The 22714-nt window shown below is 38.4% G+C and overlaps 1 protein-coding gene across 1 annotated transcript; it reads left to right on the forward strand.

Moving 5' to 3' along the window:
- The first annotated feature begins 4228 nt into the window (after nucleotides 1-4228).
- prkaa1 (protein kinase, AMP-activated, alpha 1 catalytic subunit) lies at nucleotides 4229-22591 on the forward strand. The gene is made up of 9 exons (XM_085165950.1): nucleotides 4229-4462; nucleotides 6300-6441; nucleotides 8065-8158; nucleotides 8454-8598; nucleotides 11080-11167; nucleotides 11316-11540; nucleotides 11716-12229; nucleotides 12413-12539; nucleotides 19492-22591. The coding sequence occupies exons 1-9, from the start codon at nucleotides 4366-4368 to the stop codon at nucleotides 19773-19775; spliced, it is 1716 nt and encodes a 571-aa protein (XP_085022076.1). The 5' UTR covers nucleotides 4229-4365; the 3' UTR covers nucleotides 19776-22591.
- Nucleotides 22592-22714: the final 123 nt, after the last annotated feature.

The raw sequence follows: 22714 nt of genomic DNA on the forward strand, positions 1-22714 counted from the left end.
TGGTCAGTGGTTGTTGATCAATGGTCATGAGAATTTGCATAATTATGATTAAGGAACTGACCTCCCAGCCCATTGTTCCTTCAGTGGGCTGGTTTCAGTCATTATGCAAATGTACTGTTTATAAGGTTGGGGAAACCTGCAGTCAGCTGAGACTGAAGAAGTCACTTGGATGAGTGACGAAACGTTTCTCCACAGAAAACGCTACGTCCAGATGAACAGAATCAACTTTTGGACATTAGGCTACTTGTTTGTCCTCACGAGCTTTTCGTTTTGCTTGTTTTCATGAACAGGTAAAATAATGTGAGCATTAACAGTCTCTTAAACTGGTCTGAATGTGTTGTGCTCTCTGTATGAAATGCGAGGCCCATTCACTTTCCTTGTTAGGGGGGAGAGCAGCTGCCTGTGTGTGGAACAGAGTAGAGGATAATGAGCAATACTTTAACAAGCATGCAAACAGGCGGGCCCAGTAGGATTATAATAAGCCTGTCTCTAATTAAAATGATAACCACTGTTGCATGTAATAAACTGTCAGGAGCTTATGGTAGCATAGTGGAGGAAGATGAATTTGCTGGCACTGCTGGGTTTCTCTTTAAAGACACCGATCCGCAGGCCCGTATTCGGTCTTCAATAACAAAACTATTTTTTGCCACTTTTTGTTGCACACCATAATTCATTTTGCCTTAGCTATGTGTGTATGAGATTTAGGGCACTGCAGGGCAGCATAAAGCAGCATATTCATCATCTGTCTCCTTACCAGATCCTGCACAGACATCGCCATCTATTGGACAGTCCAAGTTATGGCATGGTTTCAATCCTTTGTTGGTAAAAACGCAATGTAAAAGTGAAACGTGAAAAATAAAAAGGGGATAACTGGTGGTATAAAAGCAAAGTCACATACAGGCTGTAATTAACCAATAGACTGTCACCAGTTAAACATTCATAGAAATACACTTATGAAAATAGAAACATTCAGCTTTTGGGAAACTTGGCTAGCTGCTCTGCTTTCTTAGTACTTTTCCTGCTGGAACCACATTATAAACCTGACATGTTGTTCAAGTAGTGTTATTAATTTAATATGCATTGTTTCTCTTTACAACTTTTTTTTTTTTTTTTGCATTTAGCATCCTTACAGTCTCTGGTTGATGCCTTTAATTGTCACGTGGACACGCCACTTTGGCATATGACATAACTAACTATACAACTAAATGCGTTTATTGTGTATATGTCTTTTTCATTAAGCTGCCACAATCATCTGGATGACATTTAAGTTTGCTATGGTGTGAAATGTAACTAGAGCCCCAACAATTTATCATCAGACTGATATTTTCAGGCGATATTATCTATTATCATCTAGCATTTATAATGACTGTAAAATGAAATATTAGAAAAGTGAAGAAGAGAGGGGAGAAACACTTCAACCAAGTTATGGATGTTGGTGTTTTACACTTTTTGTCCACCAGAGGCCACCCTGTAACTTCTCTGTTAACAACTTACCTTTGGATACAACCAGCTGATCAGAGTAGAGTGGGGCCTAGATTAAAGAAGTAAAGAAATCCCTAGACATAACAAATATTTGAGCAATCTATTTATGTATGTGCCAGAAAGAAAAACAAATATGAACTGGTATATCAAGCTATTGGATATTTTTTTAAATTCTCAAATAGTGATGTCTTAAAAATCTTATATGGGTCAGGCTCTAACTGTAACCCATGACCTGCTTAGTGGATGCAAACAAACAAAAATACTGCAATAAGATATGAAGCAATACTTATACAAAACTGACAACAATATTGTATTATAATACAATATTGTACTAACAATACAGTACTGTTCCTGCAGTTGGTGTCTTCAAGAACATACTTTCATATGATGACACACACATGCAAAGATTTGTACGGTTAAAAAAACCAACAAACAAAACGTGGCCAGTTTACCTTTCTTAGTGCCCCTCAGATACAGTGCTGCTTGTGTCTGACAACCAGTAGTATATAGCTGTCATGATTATATAGCTGACACCAGCCACCATAACATATTTGATACTTTTTTAAAGAAAACTTCAAATACTTCTGTATTTTTGGTGAGCTTCAAGTGATAACATATCATATATATCATATGATATGTTTTCACTTGTTGACAGCACTGCAAACCCTTAGCCTTCTCTCAATGAGCTTCATGATGCAGTCACCTGAATTACATTTCACTTCACAGGTGTGCCTTCTCAGGGTTCATTTGTGGGATTTCTTGCCTTCTTAATGGGGTTGGGATCATCAGTTGTGTTGTGTTGGTACATAGCCCTATTTGACAACTGTTAACATTCATGTTACGGCAAGAACCAATCAAAAAGATATAATATAATCCATTTAATATAATGTTTTGCTTTGTAATTATGTAACCAAATTACACTGAATTCATTTTTTTTTTTTTTTACATGTAATCAAATTACTTGAATTACTTAAATCATCATTTTGGGTATAAATATTATCTTGAGTGCAGTACTTCTGGGATGTATACTGAGTTCTTTGTGTGCTAAGAAGCTCAATCAAATACCTGTTTTGTGTACTGCAGTGAGCCAGATCCCTACGTACTCAGACTCAAACTGCATACAAAGTACAACATTCACACTTGCAAAAATACACTAAGTGTCACTGACAGGACTTTTGGTACTCACTGTTAATTCCTACCAGAATTCTCAAGGGAGTCATGGTAACTGTTCACCAAGCCTTTCTTTTTTTAAAATAATCACTGACTGAACAAAACCTGTATTTTTCAGTTTGTACTTAAGAAAAATAATAATAATTTTTTTAAAAAGGGCAGTGAAAGATTTTTAAGATCTTTCAGGTTCATTGTCCCATGCTTTAAACATGAGCCTTGACACTCCTTAGAACCATAATCTGTGTGGTCATGCATTACTGTCAGTGAGGAGTTTTTCTCCTCCTGACCAGTTCATTGAAATTCCCTGCATGTCTGTAAGGATATTTCATGCTTCAGGTCTTGACATACAGTAGGAGTGGTTTTTTACAAGGTTTATGGAGTTTTGTAGTCAGACTACACAGCAAGGTCAAACTGTCTTTTTTTCCTCTCTTGCTGGATATGTTTGCATATTAAATGGAGCATAGTTTAACAAGTATTTCAAAGACGTTTTACTCCATAAAATGAATAATTATAATTGTTGTGAAATCTGGTTCCCATGAATATTGTGCACATCTTTCTGTTTCTAGACAGTTGAGTGTCCTTTCTTCTTGTAACCTACCATATTTACCTTTGAAACTTTTCAATATTTTTAACAGTTAACAATAAGTGCAACAAATACTGCAGGGTGGGATGATGGCAAAATATATATCCACCTCATAAACAAGAGCCTAAAACCGCAACTATGAACTGGATTTGCCATGTTGCAGAACTGAATAGTATAGGGGAAAGAGTGGTGCATTATATATTTCCTCCAACACAATCGAGCCATATTTACTGATCTCCGTGCTATGACTCATTTCAACGTGATTTTTCCAGCATAAATTATGGACCAGGAGTCATATTTCAGCAGAGTTTGCTGATTCATTCGCCAAATTGAGCTTTCTGCTTCCAAACAGTGCTGTGCACTATCTACATTAAAATGTTCCTTCACTTGTACAGTGTGCCTTAAGTATAAACCCACAAAACCTGATTGTGTCACCAGGCAACAGAAATCTGTGGATACAATAAGCCTGTCTAATTTGCCCTTGCTGAAGCGGCATTTAATGTAATTTGGATAGTTTGGACTGGAGTGCAGCTTTTGTTTATATACTTTTTATGAAGTTAACAAGGCATTGGAAATATATTTGAGACGATTATGAGAATGGATTCTTATGAAACATAGTTCACTGTATTCATGTATTTCTAATGTATTTAATCCTGATGGTATTTTGTCAGTTTTTAAAATCTTTTTTTATGTTGTATTTAGACAGATAAAAATAGGGCCCCAGTAAGGGAGCAGCCAGAAATCCTTTTTATATAGGCAGAAAACTGCTGACTTTATCCAGAGTTTCCATAGTATTTGATTGGGCACATCATAATTTATCTATCTCATATATTCCTAAAGCACATTTTCTCTCCTTTCACTTCCTGACCCTGAATTAACCTATACGGTAGAATTTCCGGCCAAAACAAGTTTACAACATGAATTTCACCCAGATTAACAATTTCGGAGTTTATTGAGAGCATTTAAATGCAACATGTTACGTCGTTGACGAGTTTGACGAATCGCGCAGGAGCCGGGACGCCTCCCACCCTCAGTGTTTAGCGGAGCCGCTAGAGTGGAGAAACACATAGCGGAGTCCGGTCCATCTCTACCGCAGCTAGCTAACCCCGCAGCAAGGCCACTGCGGGAAGATGGCGACGGAAAAAGTGAAGCATGAAGGAAGAGTTAAAATTGGACATTACATTCTCGGAGACACTCTCGGAGTGGGGACGTTTGGGAAGGTTAAAGGTATGTGTAACTGTCTCAGGCGTTTGTGCATCCTGCCAGCTGCGAGACGGTGGGAGAGGGAGCTTTTAGCTTAGCTGCTAAGCTAGCATACTAGGAAAGCTAACTTGTCGCAGTGCTGGGGAGGCAACACACTTGTTGTCGCGTTATTTTCCGAACTTTTTTGTGTGTGACAAAACGCAGGTTTTAGAGTATGTCGTTGTAGTTTCTAAGATAAAGAAGACACTGCAAGTTTTATGAAATTGGCCTGTAGCTGGTCACATAGTTTGCCATTTAGCGTCGGTTGCGTTGCGTGCTAGCGAGCGAAGCGCTTGTTGAGACATACACCGGGAAGTCAGCCCTCTTCATTGATGTTGCCGCAAGCAAGAGTACATTTTAATCGGTAAAGTACGGTTTCCTCTCTCTTGCCTTTAAACCCAACTCTGCACTACATTTATTCACAACTTCTTTCCCCACGAGGCGTATTTGTTGCCTGTTTCAAGTATTCAATGTTATTTCTGAAATTTAGATTGAGAGAGTTGGACAAACTCTGCTGAATCTACGCCCACTTTGTCAGTGCACAGGGCTGAACGCTTAGAAGCTTAAGTCAATATACAACTTGAGTTGTATCAACACGCAATGGACTAAAAACCTGTTTTATTTCTTAAAAGTGATCGTGTCTGCGCGTTACTTGTTTTGTTTACCTTACAGGCTGTTGTGTTCAGTAGAAACACTGAAACCACAATATATATCGAAATGGAGTGGAACCACCGCAAGCTGCGTGATCGGTTAATTCCCAATGAGTCATCTCCCAGCTCTCAGCTATTTGTTGATGTTGAGGGAAAAGAGCTAGAGTTGGTGCTGTGTGATTATGGTCTTGATTACTACCGACACAGCTGGTAAATCAAAACCAGCTGTTTGCTAACTCCCATGGGCAAATGCGCTGTCTTCCCACCGTCCATTGAGATGTTATCTTTTTGTTTCTTGTGCGGCTTTTTACCGCTTTCAGTTATGAGGACTCTGTATTTGACCTATTTGCTCATGTATTGACTGTGTATCCCCACTCATCTTTACAGATAATTTAGCATGTGCTAGGATTTTTTTATTTTGTTTTTTTTAAATATAACTTTCAGCTGGAGACTTTATAAAGTAGAGATGTGGCGTTCAAAGACTCTTGAATTTACATATTTGAGAGAATGCTGAAACAGCAGATAGAAGTAAAATTTTGCAAACTTGTTAGAGGTTTTGGTTAGCTTTGACTGATGTTTCATAAGTATGTGCCCTATAGTTGCTGGAAGGTGTTTCAACATTGTGCGTGGCAAGATTTGCTTCTAGAAGGACTTTTGTTTCAGCATTGGATATATCACACCCAGTAGGCAGCCAGTTTCAGCAAAAAACAAAAACAAGAGAACTGTTTTACAGTCTTTCCATAATACCAAATGACAAAGCTATGCTTTGATATGCTTGAGTGATTGAATATGGTTGACTGAATACAAAATACTTTTTTTTTTCCTTTCTTCCATTTTTTTCTTTAATTTGAATGTTTTTATTTTTTTATATTCTTAAAATTGTGATAGGAGGTGGTGATTTAGATCTCCCATTCCTCACACTGACTTCAGGATATTGGTCCTATTGCTGCTGTCCTTCATCCACCATGCTGCCTTCTGTTTCCAAAATAGGTTTCACCTCTAAGATTCGTAGCATGTCCGGTAACCTTTATCCTAATAGTGTAAACAACAAATTACACCTTTCCTTAAGTTGCGTGAAGATGCCTTGTTTTGCATAATACTTCACCATTCCCTATTTTATATGGCCTTGGTTGTAATAGAATTGCTCCAACCACTCTCTTTCTATCTTTCAGTGGGCCAACATGAGCTGACCAAGCATCAAGTGGCAGTGAAGATCTTGAACAGGCAGAAGATCCGCAGTTTGGATGTGGTGGGAAAGATTCGCCGGGAGATCCAGAACCTCAAGCTTTTCAGGCACCCTCACATAATTAAACTGTAAGTCCTAGATTACACCCTGCTCACTGCTCCATAATCCCCTTGCCACCACATTAATGCCACCCACTGAGCTATTTTCAGGCTTTTATAGTGTTGTTTTAGAATGCATCCATCTAGGACAGTATCTGTCTGACTCAGTCCACTCTCTCTTCTGACCTCTCCCTATTGTGCAGTATTGACTGTTTAGTTATTCCCTCAGTTGGTCTTTCATTTTAATGTACAAAAGTGCCCTGGCTTTGCCTTTGTTGTGGGTAGCTGTGTAGCTTGCTCTGCTGGTATTATTGTCAACATCTGGTAGGCTAAAGCAGATAAGTGTGTCATTTGAAATGAGTCATTTTTTAACGTCATAGTCTGAGCTGACTGTGCCATAATGTTCTGGTGCTCTAAGCTAAACTTACTATTTGACAGTTGTCAGGGGACTTCCTGTTTGGTAAGGGAATGCTCACAGACTCAAGGCCACAGTTACAGGGTCATTAAACTGACGGGGGGGGGGGGGGGGGGGGGTATAATTGCCCCGTTCCATGTCAAGCATGTTAAAAAATGTAAGCTATGTCTGTGTGTGTCTACACATGAGAGACTGATTCCATCTTTGGCAGGGTGCACGGACCACTGGGGCAAAGCACATAACATTGTCTGTCTAGCGGGGATAATAACAGATCGAGTAATGTAACATAATACTGCTTCATTTTTATTGATGGGATGTTTTCTGCAATTGCAACACATCAGATTCACAGTTAGTGAACATCTCTAACATCTGCTGAGCTACAGACTGCATGGCAGACATTATTGCCTTTGGTTTTATCCAGCATGGTAGTGCGTGTTAGTATTGGATTTACAAAAGCTCTGAATGTTTTCTTAAAATATCTTAACACTGTCACATTGTCAATGCATTTTTTTGTTGTTGTCTGTATTTAAAACTTGTAAAATCTGAGCTTTAGAGGCTGCATACAATGTGGTTTTTGGGACTTGCTATCAAGAATTTCTCCTGATTTGATTCTACAGCTTGATAATGGTTATGTAAAACAGCAACAGATGTGGCTAATGTGCAAAGAGAGCTACACAGCATTTTAGTGCAAATAGATGTAGGTATGATGAATGCCACTAATGGACTGCAAGTATGCAGTGGAGTCTAACTCATAGCTCAGTCTGTTGTCTGTCTGGCAGCAGAAACATAAAAATGCTCAATTGTTTTTGTATTCTATTATAATATTCAACATTTGCACAAAGTGCTGCTCTCATACACTTTTTTTTCAATACTGAGCACACCAATCTTCTTCCATGGCAACTAAGTTTCTTCCTGTTTGTGAGGAATTGTTTTTCTTTGTTACAGGAAACCAAAAATTAGATGTGTTAACAATCTCCTCTGGGTTGAACTGAGCTGCTGGTTGATTAAATTACTTTGTTAAAAGTCATCATAAATGGGCTAAAATAGACCATTGGCAAAGTAACATTAAAACTAAAAATAAGGGACGTCTATTTGAGTCAGCTGTCCAAAACTAAGCACATATTCCAATTATTCTTTGTAATAATTGTCAAATGGTAACATACATGTCTAAATGTCTAAATTTTCTTGTATAATACCTTCCAACTCCTAATAACCCACATGACTTGTTTTGACTGTAGGTATCAGGTTATCAGCACCCCTACAGATATCTTCATGGTGATGGAGTATGTCTCAGGGGGAGAGCTCTTTGACTACATCTGCAAAAATGGAAAGGTACTTTAGGACTGGAAACTTGTATATTGATTCCAAACTTCTTTAACCCTTTCCATCATTTCATATTGCACAGATGTTGTGTAGTTTATCATTAGTGAGATAAAGATAACACAGATAAGTATCATACACTTGTCATCATCAGACTACAGTGGAGATAAAGTAATCTTTGAACTTTGTAAACTGTGAAGGCTGAAAAAGATATTCAAAACACAACATGAGGTGCTGCTTAGTCATCAGTGATGTTCTGACTGAGGAAGGAAAGATCACACCTAATGAATAATTTCTGCTTTGACAGTTGGATGAAAAGGAGAGTCGACGACTGTTCCAGCAGATCATTTCAGCAGTAGACTACTGCCACAGACACATGGTGGTACATCGAGACCTTAAGCCAGAAAATGTGCTGCTTGATGCGCATATGAATGCTAAGATTGCAGACTTTGGTGAGTAGTTCTTGGACTTAAATCGAGGAGTCTCAGCAGGAACCACTGTTTTTAATTTGTTAATTATACACACAGTAGTAATAGTAATTAGGGCTGTTCGATATAACGATATATATCGGATGACGATATAGAAAAACGTCTATCGTTTAATTTTACGCTATCATTTGTTTTGTGGTGTCGCAAAATAAACTGTTTACGGCAATATTTTTTCATTGTTTTGATGGTCACTGTAGTCCGCTTGTTTATTTTCCACATAAACCTTTCACAATAAAGCTCAAGATCCTGTTGAGACTTTTCAAAATAAATGGAATCACGTGAAAGAGTATGCAGAGTATTTTCGGATGAGAAGCAAAAAAGAGCAGTCAGGTGCTAAAAAATAAACCTTAGACTCAAACGTTAGAACAGGCTTTTCCCTGCAGCACAGCGTGTAATAAATACTCACAAAGAAAACGGAAGCCGTTACAACTTGTGTCTAAAAAGGTATAGTTTTATGCATCGGTTAAAACACTCGACTCCAGCTACATGACGCCCAGCTGGAAACACTTCACACAAGTCGAGCTGCCCGAGATTCACAGAATTTACAAATTTTTTTTTTATTTTTTTTTTACATTTTTGTGATTTATATCGTTTCGGACGATAGGTGTCTTATATCGGGATATGAGATTTTGTGTCATATCGCACAGCCCTAATAGTAATGATAATATTTATTTGTAGAGCACTTTCATAGAAAGTCCTTTCCAAAGCAAAGAATAAACAAAGCTAAAAGCAAACACAGTAACAAATAATTAAAACACCATAATCCTGAAAACTGAGACAATAATACCTCAAGAACTACATACAATAGAAAACAGGTGGGTAAGACCTCAGTTGAACTTGACAGTCTAATGTCAGACAGAAGGCTTTTCCATAATGTTAGGGCATGATATAAAAATATGTTGTTTTCTTAACCTTTGGGACCTTCAGAAGACCACTCCCCTGAGAGTGTAGCGGACCTATAGGTACATATGGTCTCACAAGATCACTCGGGTAGCTTGGTGCTCTGCTAGTTAATATTTTATAAGACAGCAGCAGTACTTTAAAATCTGCTCTTGTCTGAACAGGAAGCCACTCAAGAGAGCTGAGCACTGGAGTAATATCATAATTAGATAAACTAGTCAAAATCCGTGGTGCTGCAATATGAACCAACTACAGACCTCTAAAGTCACTAGTTCTAGTTCATGTCACAAAGACATGAACTAGAACCTTGGCGTCCTTGAGCGCCATCATATGTCTGTAGCCATTTTTCTCACCTAATTAATGAGTGTCAAATTAAAGGCTCTGATCAAAAAACAACAAGATGCTTACCAAATCTTCAGAGTGGTTCACACAGTCATCAAGACACACTGGTCATACTTATGACTCACTCTTGCCATTCCAGTCACTGACATCTCAGTTTTAGCTGAGTTTAACCCGCTGGTGCTGCATATTATTGAAAATAAAAGTGGGCCAGGGACTGACCCTTGTAGACTTCATACTAAATAGTGCACGACTCAGAAAATAATTTAAAGCATATATTGAGATCTTTCTGGAAAGTACGGTCTCAACTGTTGACACACCTGAGATGACATTGTGTTTCATAAGCCTGTTCTTAAGTATTTTGTGGTCCACTGTTTCAACCACAGTGCTAAGGTCTAATAACAAGAGAACGGAGGTTGAGTCAGAGTCCAACAACAAGTGACAGATCATTTACCACCGTTAAAAGTGCCGATTCTGTAGAGTCATTAACTTGAAAGGCAGACAAATAAATCATATATTAACTAGTATTTCACAACTTAGTTATAAGTTACTTTCTCAAAAGATTTTTACAAAACCTCACACACCACATAGGTTTATAATCCATGAGCAGATTCCAGGGTTGTTTAGTGTGAGCATGAAAACATATTCTAATAACAGTTTGTCATTTCAGCGATCAATCATTTCTGGCAGTAGTGTGCCAGAAACATAAAATATGTTTCAGAAAATCCTTCATACATTCCTTAAATTTGTCTAAGCAAATATACAGAACTACATTCAAGACTTTGATAATATTAAACTATTCTAGTGTGCATTGGTTGTTATTTAACCTGCAGTTATTCCAAATTATTTTGAATCTTTAGTATTTTTGTCACTCTTCTGTTAATTCATGACTCATGTTCACCATTGCTACCAGTGAAAAAGACATTGTCTCCTTGCTGAGAGGATGAACTGCAGTAAGTGGAGAATCTTAAATAAATGGTACAGCTAAATTATAAATCAACTTTTTTGGGGGGTCGACAGAAAACGAAACATTACTGCTTTAGTATTTTTCACGTTAGGTATATACTTAATAAAGCACTTTAAGCTAAAACCAAACTAGAATGGTTTGAAACGGCATTAAAAACATTAAATGTTTATGTGAGGTAAATAATTGAAGTTGTGTTTTGAAAAGTGTGCATATTATATAATAGTTAAAATCTTTTGCAGGTTTGTCAAACATGATGTCAGATGGAGAGTTCCTCAGAACAAGTTGTGGTTCTCCAAACTATGCTGCTCCTGAGGTCATCTCAGGAAGGTAATGGCTTATTTTAAATTCTGTTTTGTTTTTTTCTTTTCTTCTAATGATACTTTACTTACATTTCAAAGTGAGACAGAAACACAACTCGAAAACACAGCCTAGTTAAAAATAGTTTTTGTGATTCTTTCTTTTTACGCCTCCTCAGGTTATATGCTGGACCAGAGGTGGATATTTGGAGTAGTGGGGTGATTCTCTACGCCTTGTTGTGTGGAACACTTCCCTTTGATGATGATCATGTGCCAACACTTTTTAAGAAGATCTGTGATGGGATCTTCTTCACCCCACAGTATCTGAACCCTGCAGTAATAAGCTTACTGAAACACATGTTGCAGGTGGATCCGATGAAAAGAGCCACCATCAAAGAGATCCGGTAAGCCTGGCGGAGTATTTACAAAGTTGTTTTTCTTTTTGTTTTGTTTTTGGTTGTCTAGATTGTAAATCACATTATTTCATGATGGCAAGGGACTGTCTGCGTAGAAAATTAGTTCTGTTGGTGCTGTTTGCATTCATGATCTTTTAACTACCAAAATGATTCTTCGCCACAGAGAGGACGAGTGGTTCAAAAAAGATTTGCCAAAGTACTTGTTCCCTGAGGACCCCTCCTACAGCAACAACATGATCGACGACGAGGCCCTGAAGGAGGTTTGCGAGAAGTTTGAGTGCACAGAGGAGGAGGTCCTTGCCTGCATATACAGTCGCAACCATCAGGATCCATTGGCTGTTGCCTACCATCTCATCATTGACAATCGTCGCATCATGAGTGAAGCCAAGGATTTCTACTTGGCATCTAGCCCTCCTGACTCTTTTCTAGATGACCAACACCTGACTTCATCAGGTGCAGCGATAGTTAAGCCTCACCCTGAGCGTGTACCTTTTCTCGTGGCGGAGACTCCTCCCAGGAGTATCCGTCACACACTGGATGAACTGAACCCTCAGAAGTCCAAGCACCAGGGTGTTAGGAGAGCCAAGTGGCACCTGGGTATACGCAGTCAAAGTAGACCAAATGATATCATGACCGAGGTGTGCCGTGCAATGAAACAGCTGGATTATGAGTGGAAGGTAAGGAAGAAGAGGGACACGATATAGGAGGAAATGCTTAATATTTACAATTTAAAAAATGTAGTAAAAAATAATCTCACAGTTAGTTATTGAAGTTGGATTGTATTAAAAGTTTAATAAGCTCCAGGTGTACTTTTAAAGCATCACAAAGACACATTTTTCTTCCTTTCAATAATTTTCTAGGTTGTGAATCCATATTATCTGCGTGTGAGAAGGAAGAATCCTGTTACTGGGATGCTTGCCAAGATGAGCCTTCAACTGTACACAGTGGACAGCAGAACCTACCTCCTTGACTTCCGTAGCATAGACGGTAAGTTTCACCTTCACTAGTCTGTAGCAGTAGGTGAGGAAACAGTCTGCATTTAGGTCACCACTCATTTGCATAAGCACCCGGCAGGATACACTGATAAGGTTAGCTAACCTGTGTATGGCTCAAATATTAGAGAATAAAACACATGAAAGATCATACATTAGGCCGTTATTTGTTATGATTCAAAGTGCTCCACTAAGTCTGTGTCATAGCCTGACCCGCACATCCCAGAAATGTAACTACATATGACGCAGATGTCCATATCTGTTTATTGATTAGCACATGGATTATACCACAGGGAAACAAGATGTAATAGAATGTAATTACATGCTGTGCAGAGGCTAATATTCTGCCAGTGTAGATGCCTTTGTGTTTCATTTTATTAGCTCTGGCGATACGTGCATAAACTCAAGGTCAGTTGTGAATTCCCCTTATCTTCCTGTGTTTCAATAAAAGTAACTGTTGTTCAAGATTTATTAGTTCCATGCTGCTGCTCCATGCTGCTCGGTTTCAGTTATGATGGCAGACACACCAGCAATGTTCCCTCTAATTTTTCATGTGTCTGAGCGAACTCCCTGAGCGATTCCTTGGACCACTGTGAGCAACAGCAAACGCGTTTTTTTTTTTTTTTTTTTTTTTTTAAATTTAACATTTTTTATAAAACTCTGACTTATTATGAGTATGAGCCTGTGGTCTGGGAGAGAGTCCTGTAACTCTCTGCCTACAAAATATAGTATATAATGACCAATGTTGGGCAATTAATTATATAGTTACTTCTTCAAAAAAGTAACTGAGTTATGCAAACAACAACGTTTTTTGCAGCTTTTTTTTTTTTTTTTTTTTAAATGCAGCCAAGGCGTTTTTTAAATAAACATTTCAAATTATTGACAGAACAATCAGCTGTTCTGCATCAAATCTGATGCCACACAAATTATTTGTGCCACTCGAAAAAATAATTTCTGTCCACTATGAGATAAAGGAGACAGCCTCATACCTGCAGGCCTGACAATAGGAGATGTATCACTCCAGTAACACCTGTAACATTCAGCAGTCGCCTCATTGTTCTGACACACACAATAAAACTAATATACACACTAACTACACAGGATTTGCACTAAATGTCTCAAATCTCTCACATCTCAAAACACCACCGTCACTTCTAAAACTTCCCATTCCATCATTTTTTGATTGGTCGACATGGTACTTTTTTTTTTTTTTTTTTTGACAAATAGGAAAGTGAGAGGGGGTAGGGTTTGACTTTGCTCCTAGGCGGAGAGTGCTTTTGAGCCTTTTTTCTTATAAAACGCAGTTTTTACCGTTTATTTATATTTTTATCATAACTCTGGTTTTGTGTGGCCTATCAACACAATTTAAAAACTGGTATAAAGTCCACACTTTTTCCCTCAATTGTTCCGTCTGTCCTGCTCACAGCTCCAATGGTTGTTCACGTCGTCATTAACGTGGCTTCACTCCACATCAGCCACGCCGCTTTGCTAGCTAAAACACCAGTGTCGGCACATAAGGGCGCTGTCACAGCCTGTCAACGACGTTGATTAGCTGCGTATGTGCGAATGTGAATTGCATTATTGGCTGGACTATGGGATAAGGTGGCATCGTTCTAATCACATATGGGAGCAGCCAGTCACTTACTGACTAACACTGCAAAACAGAATTGTTAAAGTATTAATTTTAATTTCAATTCAGGTTTGATTTTTTTGTGCGCAACGCAGATTTTCTGTGCGCAGAGACCGTGCCAGCAGTGCGCAATTGCGCACGTGCGCAGCTTAGAGGGAACATTGCACACCAGCATACAAAAACAAATGCAAACAAGGACAGGTGGGGATTCAACACAGTACTGTGCAAAATTAGGAAATTGTGTTAAAGGGCAGTCATAAGACGTCAGTGTTTGGGAATTATTTGACTCATGAAGCTCAATGGCAGCAGTACAGCATGCGTTGTAATTTACAGATGGATCAAGTTTTGATTGTTTGTATTGTAATATATTGAATTTTTAAAACTAGTCTCATACAACTTACACTCAGTTTTGTAACATTTGACCAGTTAACCTAGATCGTCAGGTAAGCCCTTTACTCAGTTCTCTGTATCTTCAGTGTTTATCTGGATTTTGTCCTCTAGTATGCTGCCTCAGTGTGGAATTTATAAATGATTAACTCATGGATGATGGTTTGGAAAGTCTGTGTAGGTGTTTGGCATTACCTCAAAGGAAAACATGAGATTGAAGAGCTGTTGTGGGCTTCTGATACATCACAGGCTTTCCATTTAAAGTATGTGAAGCTTTGGCTTTGGGCTACAGCGAAGTCCATCATTAAGCTTATGTTTATCTGAACTTATACCTGATGACTCAGAAATATAGAAAATATTATGCTGATTGTTAATATTTGTCTATAACTACACATAATGAATCACACGAATTTATAGCTTAGGTTAATTTAGGTTTTAAACTCTTTGCGTGATAGTTTAGCAGCATTTCTTAAATTAAATTACCTGCAGTAATATTTGTTGCAGGTCTTAACAAAATTATCTGGGAACTAAGTTTGAGAGACTGCAAATATATTAATACATATTAAATGGTTTGATCAGGCAAGATTGGGCATTGTTAAATGTTCGTCTGGTGGACAACATGGAGGACTATGAGAGAAGTTGCAAAAAGTATAAGCCATCAGCCGCTGTATCAGTGCAACAGTCCTGCCTCCTGTTGGAAACCTGTGTGCTAATGCTGTTAGCCCAAGTTCATAATAGGACTGCTGTAGCAGCAGCAGTTCAGGCACAACCAAATTGGGCACAAATCGGGCACCAGATCAGGAAAGTTGGATGCATCCTCTGGCACTGCATGGGAAGTAAAGGGATGCGTGAATGTGGATTACAAGAAAGATTTTCATCTATATATACAGCACTTACCTCATTTATTTATATTTTGCTTCCAAGCAGCGAGAGCTTTTTTTGTAAGGGGTCTTGAGCAATAGTTCTCCAGGATTTCTGAGGGTTTTTCTTTGGACATTGGCTACTTTTTTTACTCATTTGAAGTCCAATCCCTCTGTCTTAACATTTTGTTTGTTAAGCCATTTAACACTAACCTGTGACTCATTCAATCACAGAAAAGGGACCGAGCTCAAGAGATAAACAAATAGCTCCTGTCACTGTAAGTGTGTGTCTAACGCCCCAGATTATAATAATTTGACCAAGCAAAGTGGACATTGGGACTGCAGTAATCTCATAAAATTATCATGGTCAGCAGTATTTTGATCAAGAAAATTAAAATACAGTTGTATGCAGTCTGTTTCCAGCATTAAAACTGGTATTAACAAAATGCATAACCACATTCATAGGAAGCAGGTCATGCACCGGCAAATATAGCTACATTTAGAATAGGTTCATTTTAGAAAGCCGAATAGCTTATATTAAAATTTGTTTACTGGTCAACCCCTCATGAACCAAAGGCTTTTTATCTCAGTAAATGGTGGCTAAGAAGAAGTCAGTGAACAGTAGTGATGGGTCGTTCGCGAAAGAAATGGCTCTTAGAGCCGGCTCTTTGAAGTGAACGATGCGAGCCGGCTCCTTATTGGGAGCCGTGAGGTTTTTTTTTTTTTTTTCTTTCTCTCACCCTCTCTCTCGCCCTTTTTTCCGCTAAACTCCGCACTTTGCCCTAGGCAGAGGGGGGAGGGGCGTTAGTTACACTCGCAGTAGCACAGGAACAGAGCCAGAGAGAAAGAGAGCCAGGGACAACAACGTCACATTAGAAAGGTATAGTAATCATTAGGGGTGCAACGATACACAAAATTCACGGTTCGGTTCGGTTCGATACTTTGGTGTCACGGTTCGATATTTTTTTGATACAAAAAAAAAAAGTTCATGCCTTTTTAATTTGTCATTTATTAAATTTTCACGGCACATTCTGCACCATATCTCTGTGCGTTCATCATTTGTTTGAAGCCAGCTCACCTCCTGCAACCACTTTTCCGAGAATACGTGCTTCTTTTGTGGTTCGGACTCCTGACATTTCTATGGAGGCGGAGGAACATCACAGTAATTGCTTAAAGGAGTTTCTTCGACATCTTTAAGAGTTCTAAACAAATGTCAGTCCTCCTCCTGAAAATCTTATGTACGCAAACACGCGTTGCAACTTCTTATCTTGTGCGCGTTTTTTATTTTGACAGGGAATGCACACCTGCGGACCACTTATGTGCAGCCCTGGTTATTTAGCTCGTCATATTGCAGCCACAGAAATTCGTTTGTCCATGAAACCATAAAGCTGCACTTTCTTTTTGCCTTATAGTCTGATTTGTCATAACTTTTCCGTTTTGTGGTAAGCTTTTCTTTGGCTGTCACTTCTTCACCCTGACCTGTCTTATTTGGCTCAGCAGAACTAAAATATATATCCTGCTGCTTTGACACACGCACTCACTTAATGCTCAGCGATTCTCTGCGCGATCAACCTCTCACATGTTTAAGCTTGCTGCGGGAGATTTCACTTGTCATGTTTGCATAGTAAGCTAATGATCGATAAGACGATGTCAGAGGAATTGGTGCGCAAATTATCATCACTCACCAATCAGTGCTGTCGCTCTCTATACACAGTTCACGCGATTGCAAAGTGAAAGCAAAGAACAAGCGCAAATTCAAACGCGATTTCAATATGTCACATATTGACAGTGGCTCACCGATGCCAATGACATAATTACCCAGCTACATTTCCGAAAGAATGCAAAAGCATTGACATAGATTTTTCCTTCCTACGATAGGCCGACGGGCAGGGCAGAGAGATTTTGGTAGCCCGACTGGAAAAATCGCTAGCGATTTTGCGAGCCCTGTATCTGATTGAGGAATCACTCATCTTTGGAAAAGAGAGTTTATTACAGAGAAATGGCTCTTTCCAAAATAAAAGCTATACTATACGCTTCTTCTGGGCTATATTCTCAGCAGCATATTAAACATATCAGGTCTCCATAAGGAGAATCATGTGCTAACGGGTGTCTAAATGACTCGGGTAAAGTTTGTAGCATTCCTGCTTGTTGTTTTTCTCTGCTTCCACTTGTCTTTGCACTAGGATGATGTCGGCATAAATGTGCAGTCATGTTCGTTGTGTTCCCACTAGTGCTGTCAGCGTAAATCTCATTGAAATGACGTTAACGCCACAACACGGCAAATCTCCGTTAACGAGCTACCGCGGATCGCCCCATGTGTGGGGCTGGACGGCCAACACGTTAACGAGCTAACTGTGCTAACACACTAGTTCCCACCCATGTAATTGAGCATTGCTGGCACATCCAACATACTGTTTTACTTTAGTCCATGACACGCTTACCTTCAGGGTCATACTCCACATGAAAACCAAAATAGTTCCAAACGCCAGATCTGAATGAGGGTGGGGGAGGTTCAATTTGCCATGTTGCAACGAGAGCTTAGCTTCTGTCTGGCTAGCTTGCGCTGCGCTCAGTGAATCTGCGTTCGACTACTCCGCCTAGGCTGCACTGTCGAGCGCAGATCCACTGAGCGCTCAACACAGACAGCACCGCCAGAAGGAAAGTTGATAAAATAAATTAAAAATTTTGTATTGTTCGATACATATGCGTACCGAACCGAAAGCACTGTATCGAACGGTTCAATATCGATACGAGTATCGTTGCACCCCTAGTAATCATCCACTATTTTCAGTTGCAGATGATAAAGGATTCAGAAATCATGCAGGCCCATATGAAATAGAATGTGCATCTTATTTTGTTTTAATATTTTAATTTATATTTGATTGTGTTGTGGTTTGCAGTGTTTTGTGTTGTTTCAAGTTAAATTTGTTTAAAAGGAAAAAGCTGAAAATTTAAATAGTTAAAAATTTTAAATGTAAATAGTTGTTTTTTGTATTATATGATTTATTTATTACATTTTATGTGGAGTGAATAAATAAAGTATATTTATGGTGGCCCTTAGAGACAAAGCACGTACAAACTCCAAAACACGTAAAAACTCAGAAGCACGTACAAACTCAGAATCACGTACAAAAGACAACAGAAGTGCTCCAGGATGCTAGGGCGCAGTGTTGAGCTTTTGTTTCCTAGTGGCTACACAAGCCAGGAAGTATCAACAACCGGATTTGGTGTGTGGTAGTAACAGGTAAATGAACTTTTTTTTTTTTTTAATTATTTGAATAAATATGAGTGCTTGTCTATAAATACACAAACAATACGCACATGCTTTCAATTGTGTAATTTAAGTGATCTGAGTCTGTTTTGGAAGTTCAGTAAACGCTAGAAATGTGTTTTGGAGTTTGTACGTGCTTTTTGGAGTTTGTATATGCTTTAGAGTTTGTACGTGCTTTGTCTCTAGGGGCCATATATAAACATATATAAATCAAACCACTTTTTTTAACATTAGTAATTCCTTTTCTGCATAATTTTATATTATTGTTAATGATTAAATAATTAAAGCAACAAAACAACCTGAAGAGCCGGTTCGGAGCCGAAAGAGCCGGCTCTTTTTAGTGAGCTGAGCCGAAAGAGTCGGATCTCTAAAAAGAGCCGGAAATCCCATCACTAGTGAACAGAGATGTATGTGGGTGTTAGAGCCATGGACTATGTAGCCACAGCTGCTTTGAGAGGAAATGGTGAACACTGCTTTGGCTTGTGCATATTTCATGAACTGAACCCAAAATTGTTCAAACTCGGGGTGTCGGGATGATCTGGGTGTCCGCAGTGCAATATCTATATTACAGTTTATTAGGTTAAAAGGAAGAAAAGAATCTTTATTTTTGACTACAAAAATCTTACACTTTATACCTAGCCTAAACAATCGAGTAAGTATAAACTAGTAATTAATTTCACTGTTTACAGCAGTGTCTCTGTGGCAGGAATTGAATTAAGTATTTTCCAAGACTTGTAGATACCCTAGTGATACCCATTGAACTTCTTGTGTTTGAAAATCAGTTTGTCTTATTGTTCAGATGATATGTTGGAGACAAAATCTGGAAGTGCTACCCCTCTGCGCTCTGGCTCTGTGGGCAACTACCGGACCGCTATTAAGAACGATGTAGATGGAGCAGAGCTTCCAGGTACACCTAGTACCGTGCACCCCACCAAGACTGGAGAAGGCTCTTTGACGTCATCGTTGACCTCCTCCATCGATTCCACAGGAGGCGGGGACAATGCATCTGTCCCTCGACCAGGAAGCCACACCATTGAGTTCTTTGAGATGTGTGCAAATCTTATTAAACTACTTGCACGATAGCTCGCAAAACAATCGCTAGCCTTTTTCTCCCTCTGAGTGTCTTTATAGCAATAAGCATGCAACTGAATCGTGGCTCAGTTCATCCCGGCTGAGGATGAAGTGATTGTTCCATGGCACTGATGCAGGTTGGTGTTCCCTAAGCTGAAGGAATGTATACTGAGCTGACTGGGGATGCAAAGGGTTACTGGGGGAAAGACAAATGACTAGCTGATTAATTAGCTAGGACAGAACATTTAGGAACGAGGGTTTTACAATTTCCTGAACAACTTAATAGCAAGCGTCTACATCCCAACTACACATATATGCGCAAGTGATTACACTGAATTTTCTGTACTGTAGTCAGGTGAGCACTGCTTTTCAGTACAGAGAGCAAAATCACATTCTTACCTGTACAAAAGGAAGCCACACATGGAGGTTGGGGGTTTGGGTGGCAGTCACGGGATGCAGGAAGCACTTTTGCACAAGTTTCTTTTATTTCCTGCTGCTGTTGTTTTGTTTTGTTTTTTTTGTTTTGTTTTTTTTTTTTAGGGGGGGGGGGGGGTTCCGTAGGGATCTGAGAATTGGTGCACATGTTCCGAAGCGTTATATATAACTAGGGTGGGCATACCCATCACATTCATTGGAGTCTGAAGAAGTTCAGTGACTCCTGTATTTCCGTCTTGCGTCAGGGACTAAAGAATGCGTTCATCAAATTTATGTTGGGTTATTATTATTTTTTTAAATTCTTTTTAAGAAATTGTCAGACTAAATTTCATGGTTTTGTCCTGTTGTAAAAATGTGTTTTTGAATTTGTCTGTCCCCCACCTTTTTATATATAAAGACGTAAACATATTTATCAGTGCATTAAGTAGGTGGAGTGTTGGTTGTAAAGGAAATTGATTTTTTTCTTTTCTTTCTTGCAATAAGATCTATTGCTGGATGGTATATATATATATTTTTTTACAGTCTGGCTTGTAATCATAATGAATTTTATTTCATTCAATCAGTTATTCTGATACACGATTGTCTTTGTATTTAACTTTAGACAGCTTTTTGCCACGACAGTCAAAATCTAGAACTATAACTTTCCATGTCGCATTAGAATGACAAGTTGATTTTTACTTATTTTCTCTTATTTCTTTAGTGGTTTTGGTTTTAGATTAATGAATACGATTTCAGTATGATTACTAAGTGAAATGCCTTTTGCCTACATTCGTTTTGTAAATGCCATCACACATGAATAGGCCTCAGGGCTCAGTGAGTAGTAGCAATTACATGCAGCGCGTGGACAATGTCTGTTGGTAAGTGAATACATCCACAATGTCATTTTTGGACATGTTTTAATTTCCCATACATTCCCTTGAAGTTTGACCTTGTTAAAGGTTTTATGTTTTTAAATCTGAAACAGACTTAGGAGCTTTGAATGACATAGATCGGGGAGGTAGATTGCACTTCTGGTGACTTGCAAGCTCACAAAGTAGAGTTAGATATGTCTTTGATTATAAGTGTGATGTATCTCATTATCCATTGCCTCGCCGTGGTCTTAAAGTTTTAAGTTATGCCTGTTTGGCTGCCTTATCATTATCAGTACTGTTTATCAGTTTTATGTCAGTAAAAGTTGGAAATTGTGCCGGTCAGAATTCTTGGTGCTGTTTTTGCGGTTTTGAGGATTAAAGTAATCTAATTACACTATCTTTATGGTTGGTTCATTCATTTTTCTAGGTGTTTTGCATTACCAAAAAGGGAAAAAATTCTAACTGCAAAAACCTAAAAGATCTGATCGTCATCTGTTTTATAGACATCAGTAACTACTGCCATCTTTAAAATGATGTCAACAGGATCAAGTTAAATCAAACTTTTAAGATTTTTTTTTTTTTTTTTTTTTTTGGGGGGGGGGGGGTGTGTTCTTATTTGAATTAAAGTATTTGTATGCCCTTGCTGTAAAGTCAGAATTTTATAATCTGACATGTTTATTAGCAAATGTCAGCAATCTGAACTGTTGTATGAGCATTTTACTTTTCAGAGATAATTCAGGAGTGACGATAATCGTGACCAACTTTTATCTGTTGTTCATATTCACATTTGACCTTCATGTCTCACAGACAAAATATATGGATCATGGTAAAGGCACACACACTATGGTTTGTTTTTTTTTTTTGGTTTGTTTTTTTTTTTTTTGGAGGAGTTGCAACCTCTGGTTATAAACTACTTTTCATTGCTTGCTTGATACATTTTGAAAGAATGTGCGCAAAAAAACGTTTTCTTTTCTCTTTTCTTTTTGCCTCTGATGGAGTATTGTCCTAGTGGTCTGAGTTCAGCATCCGTTTCATCTGCTTCAAAGAATAATTGTTTTTGTTTGGTGTGTAAGGGGACCCAACCAGACTGATCAGTGTATATCTGAATGGACAGTATTGAATCATTTATATACACAACTGCATAATAAACTGCTAAAATGCACATTTATGTGTGACTTTTTTGTTTGTTTTTTTACCTGAAACATACTGTGAAGAATATATATAGAACATTAAATCTACCACTACCATACTAAGCTTTTCTGTTTAAATCAATAGCATTGGACTTGTATTTTGGAATGTGATCGCAGGCATCGGTAATTTTATTAAAATTTAATATATTTGTCCTTTAAATTAAATCTACATTAACAGATTTTGATTTCACGTTTATTTTCGTGCGCTTTAATAGATTTAAAACACGGTTCGTGTTTCTTTAAAAGACTGTAAACATTCTCACAACTTCCGGGTCATGCTGCATTCACGCGCATTCCACAGAATGGGAGGGGGGTTGGACTAGTTCGAGGCAAAGTTAAAAAAAAAAGAAAACAAAGGGGGCGTACACGTTTCATTCCGAAATAGTTCACCAATGTTAACGCAAAGTTTACACTTTTGTTCCCTCACGTCTGTAGTTTCAATTGGAGATATTTACTTACCAAAAGAAACTGCATG

Source organism: Neolamprologus multifasciatus, chromosome 7, assembly GCF_963576455.1.
Source record: "Neolamprologus multifasciatus chromosome 7, fNeoMul1.2, whole genome shotgun sequence".
Taxonomy (NCBI): domain Eukaryota; kingdom Metazoa; phylum Chordata; class Actinopteri; order Cichliformes; family Cichlidae; genus Neolamprologus; species Neolamprologus multifasciatus.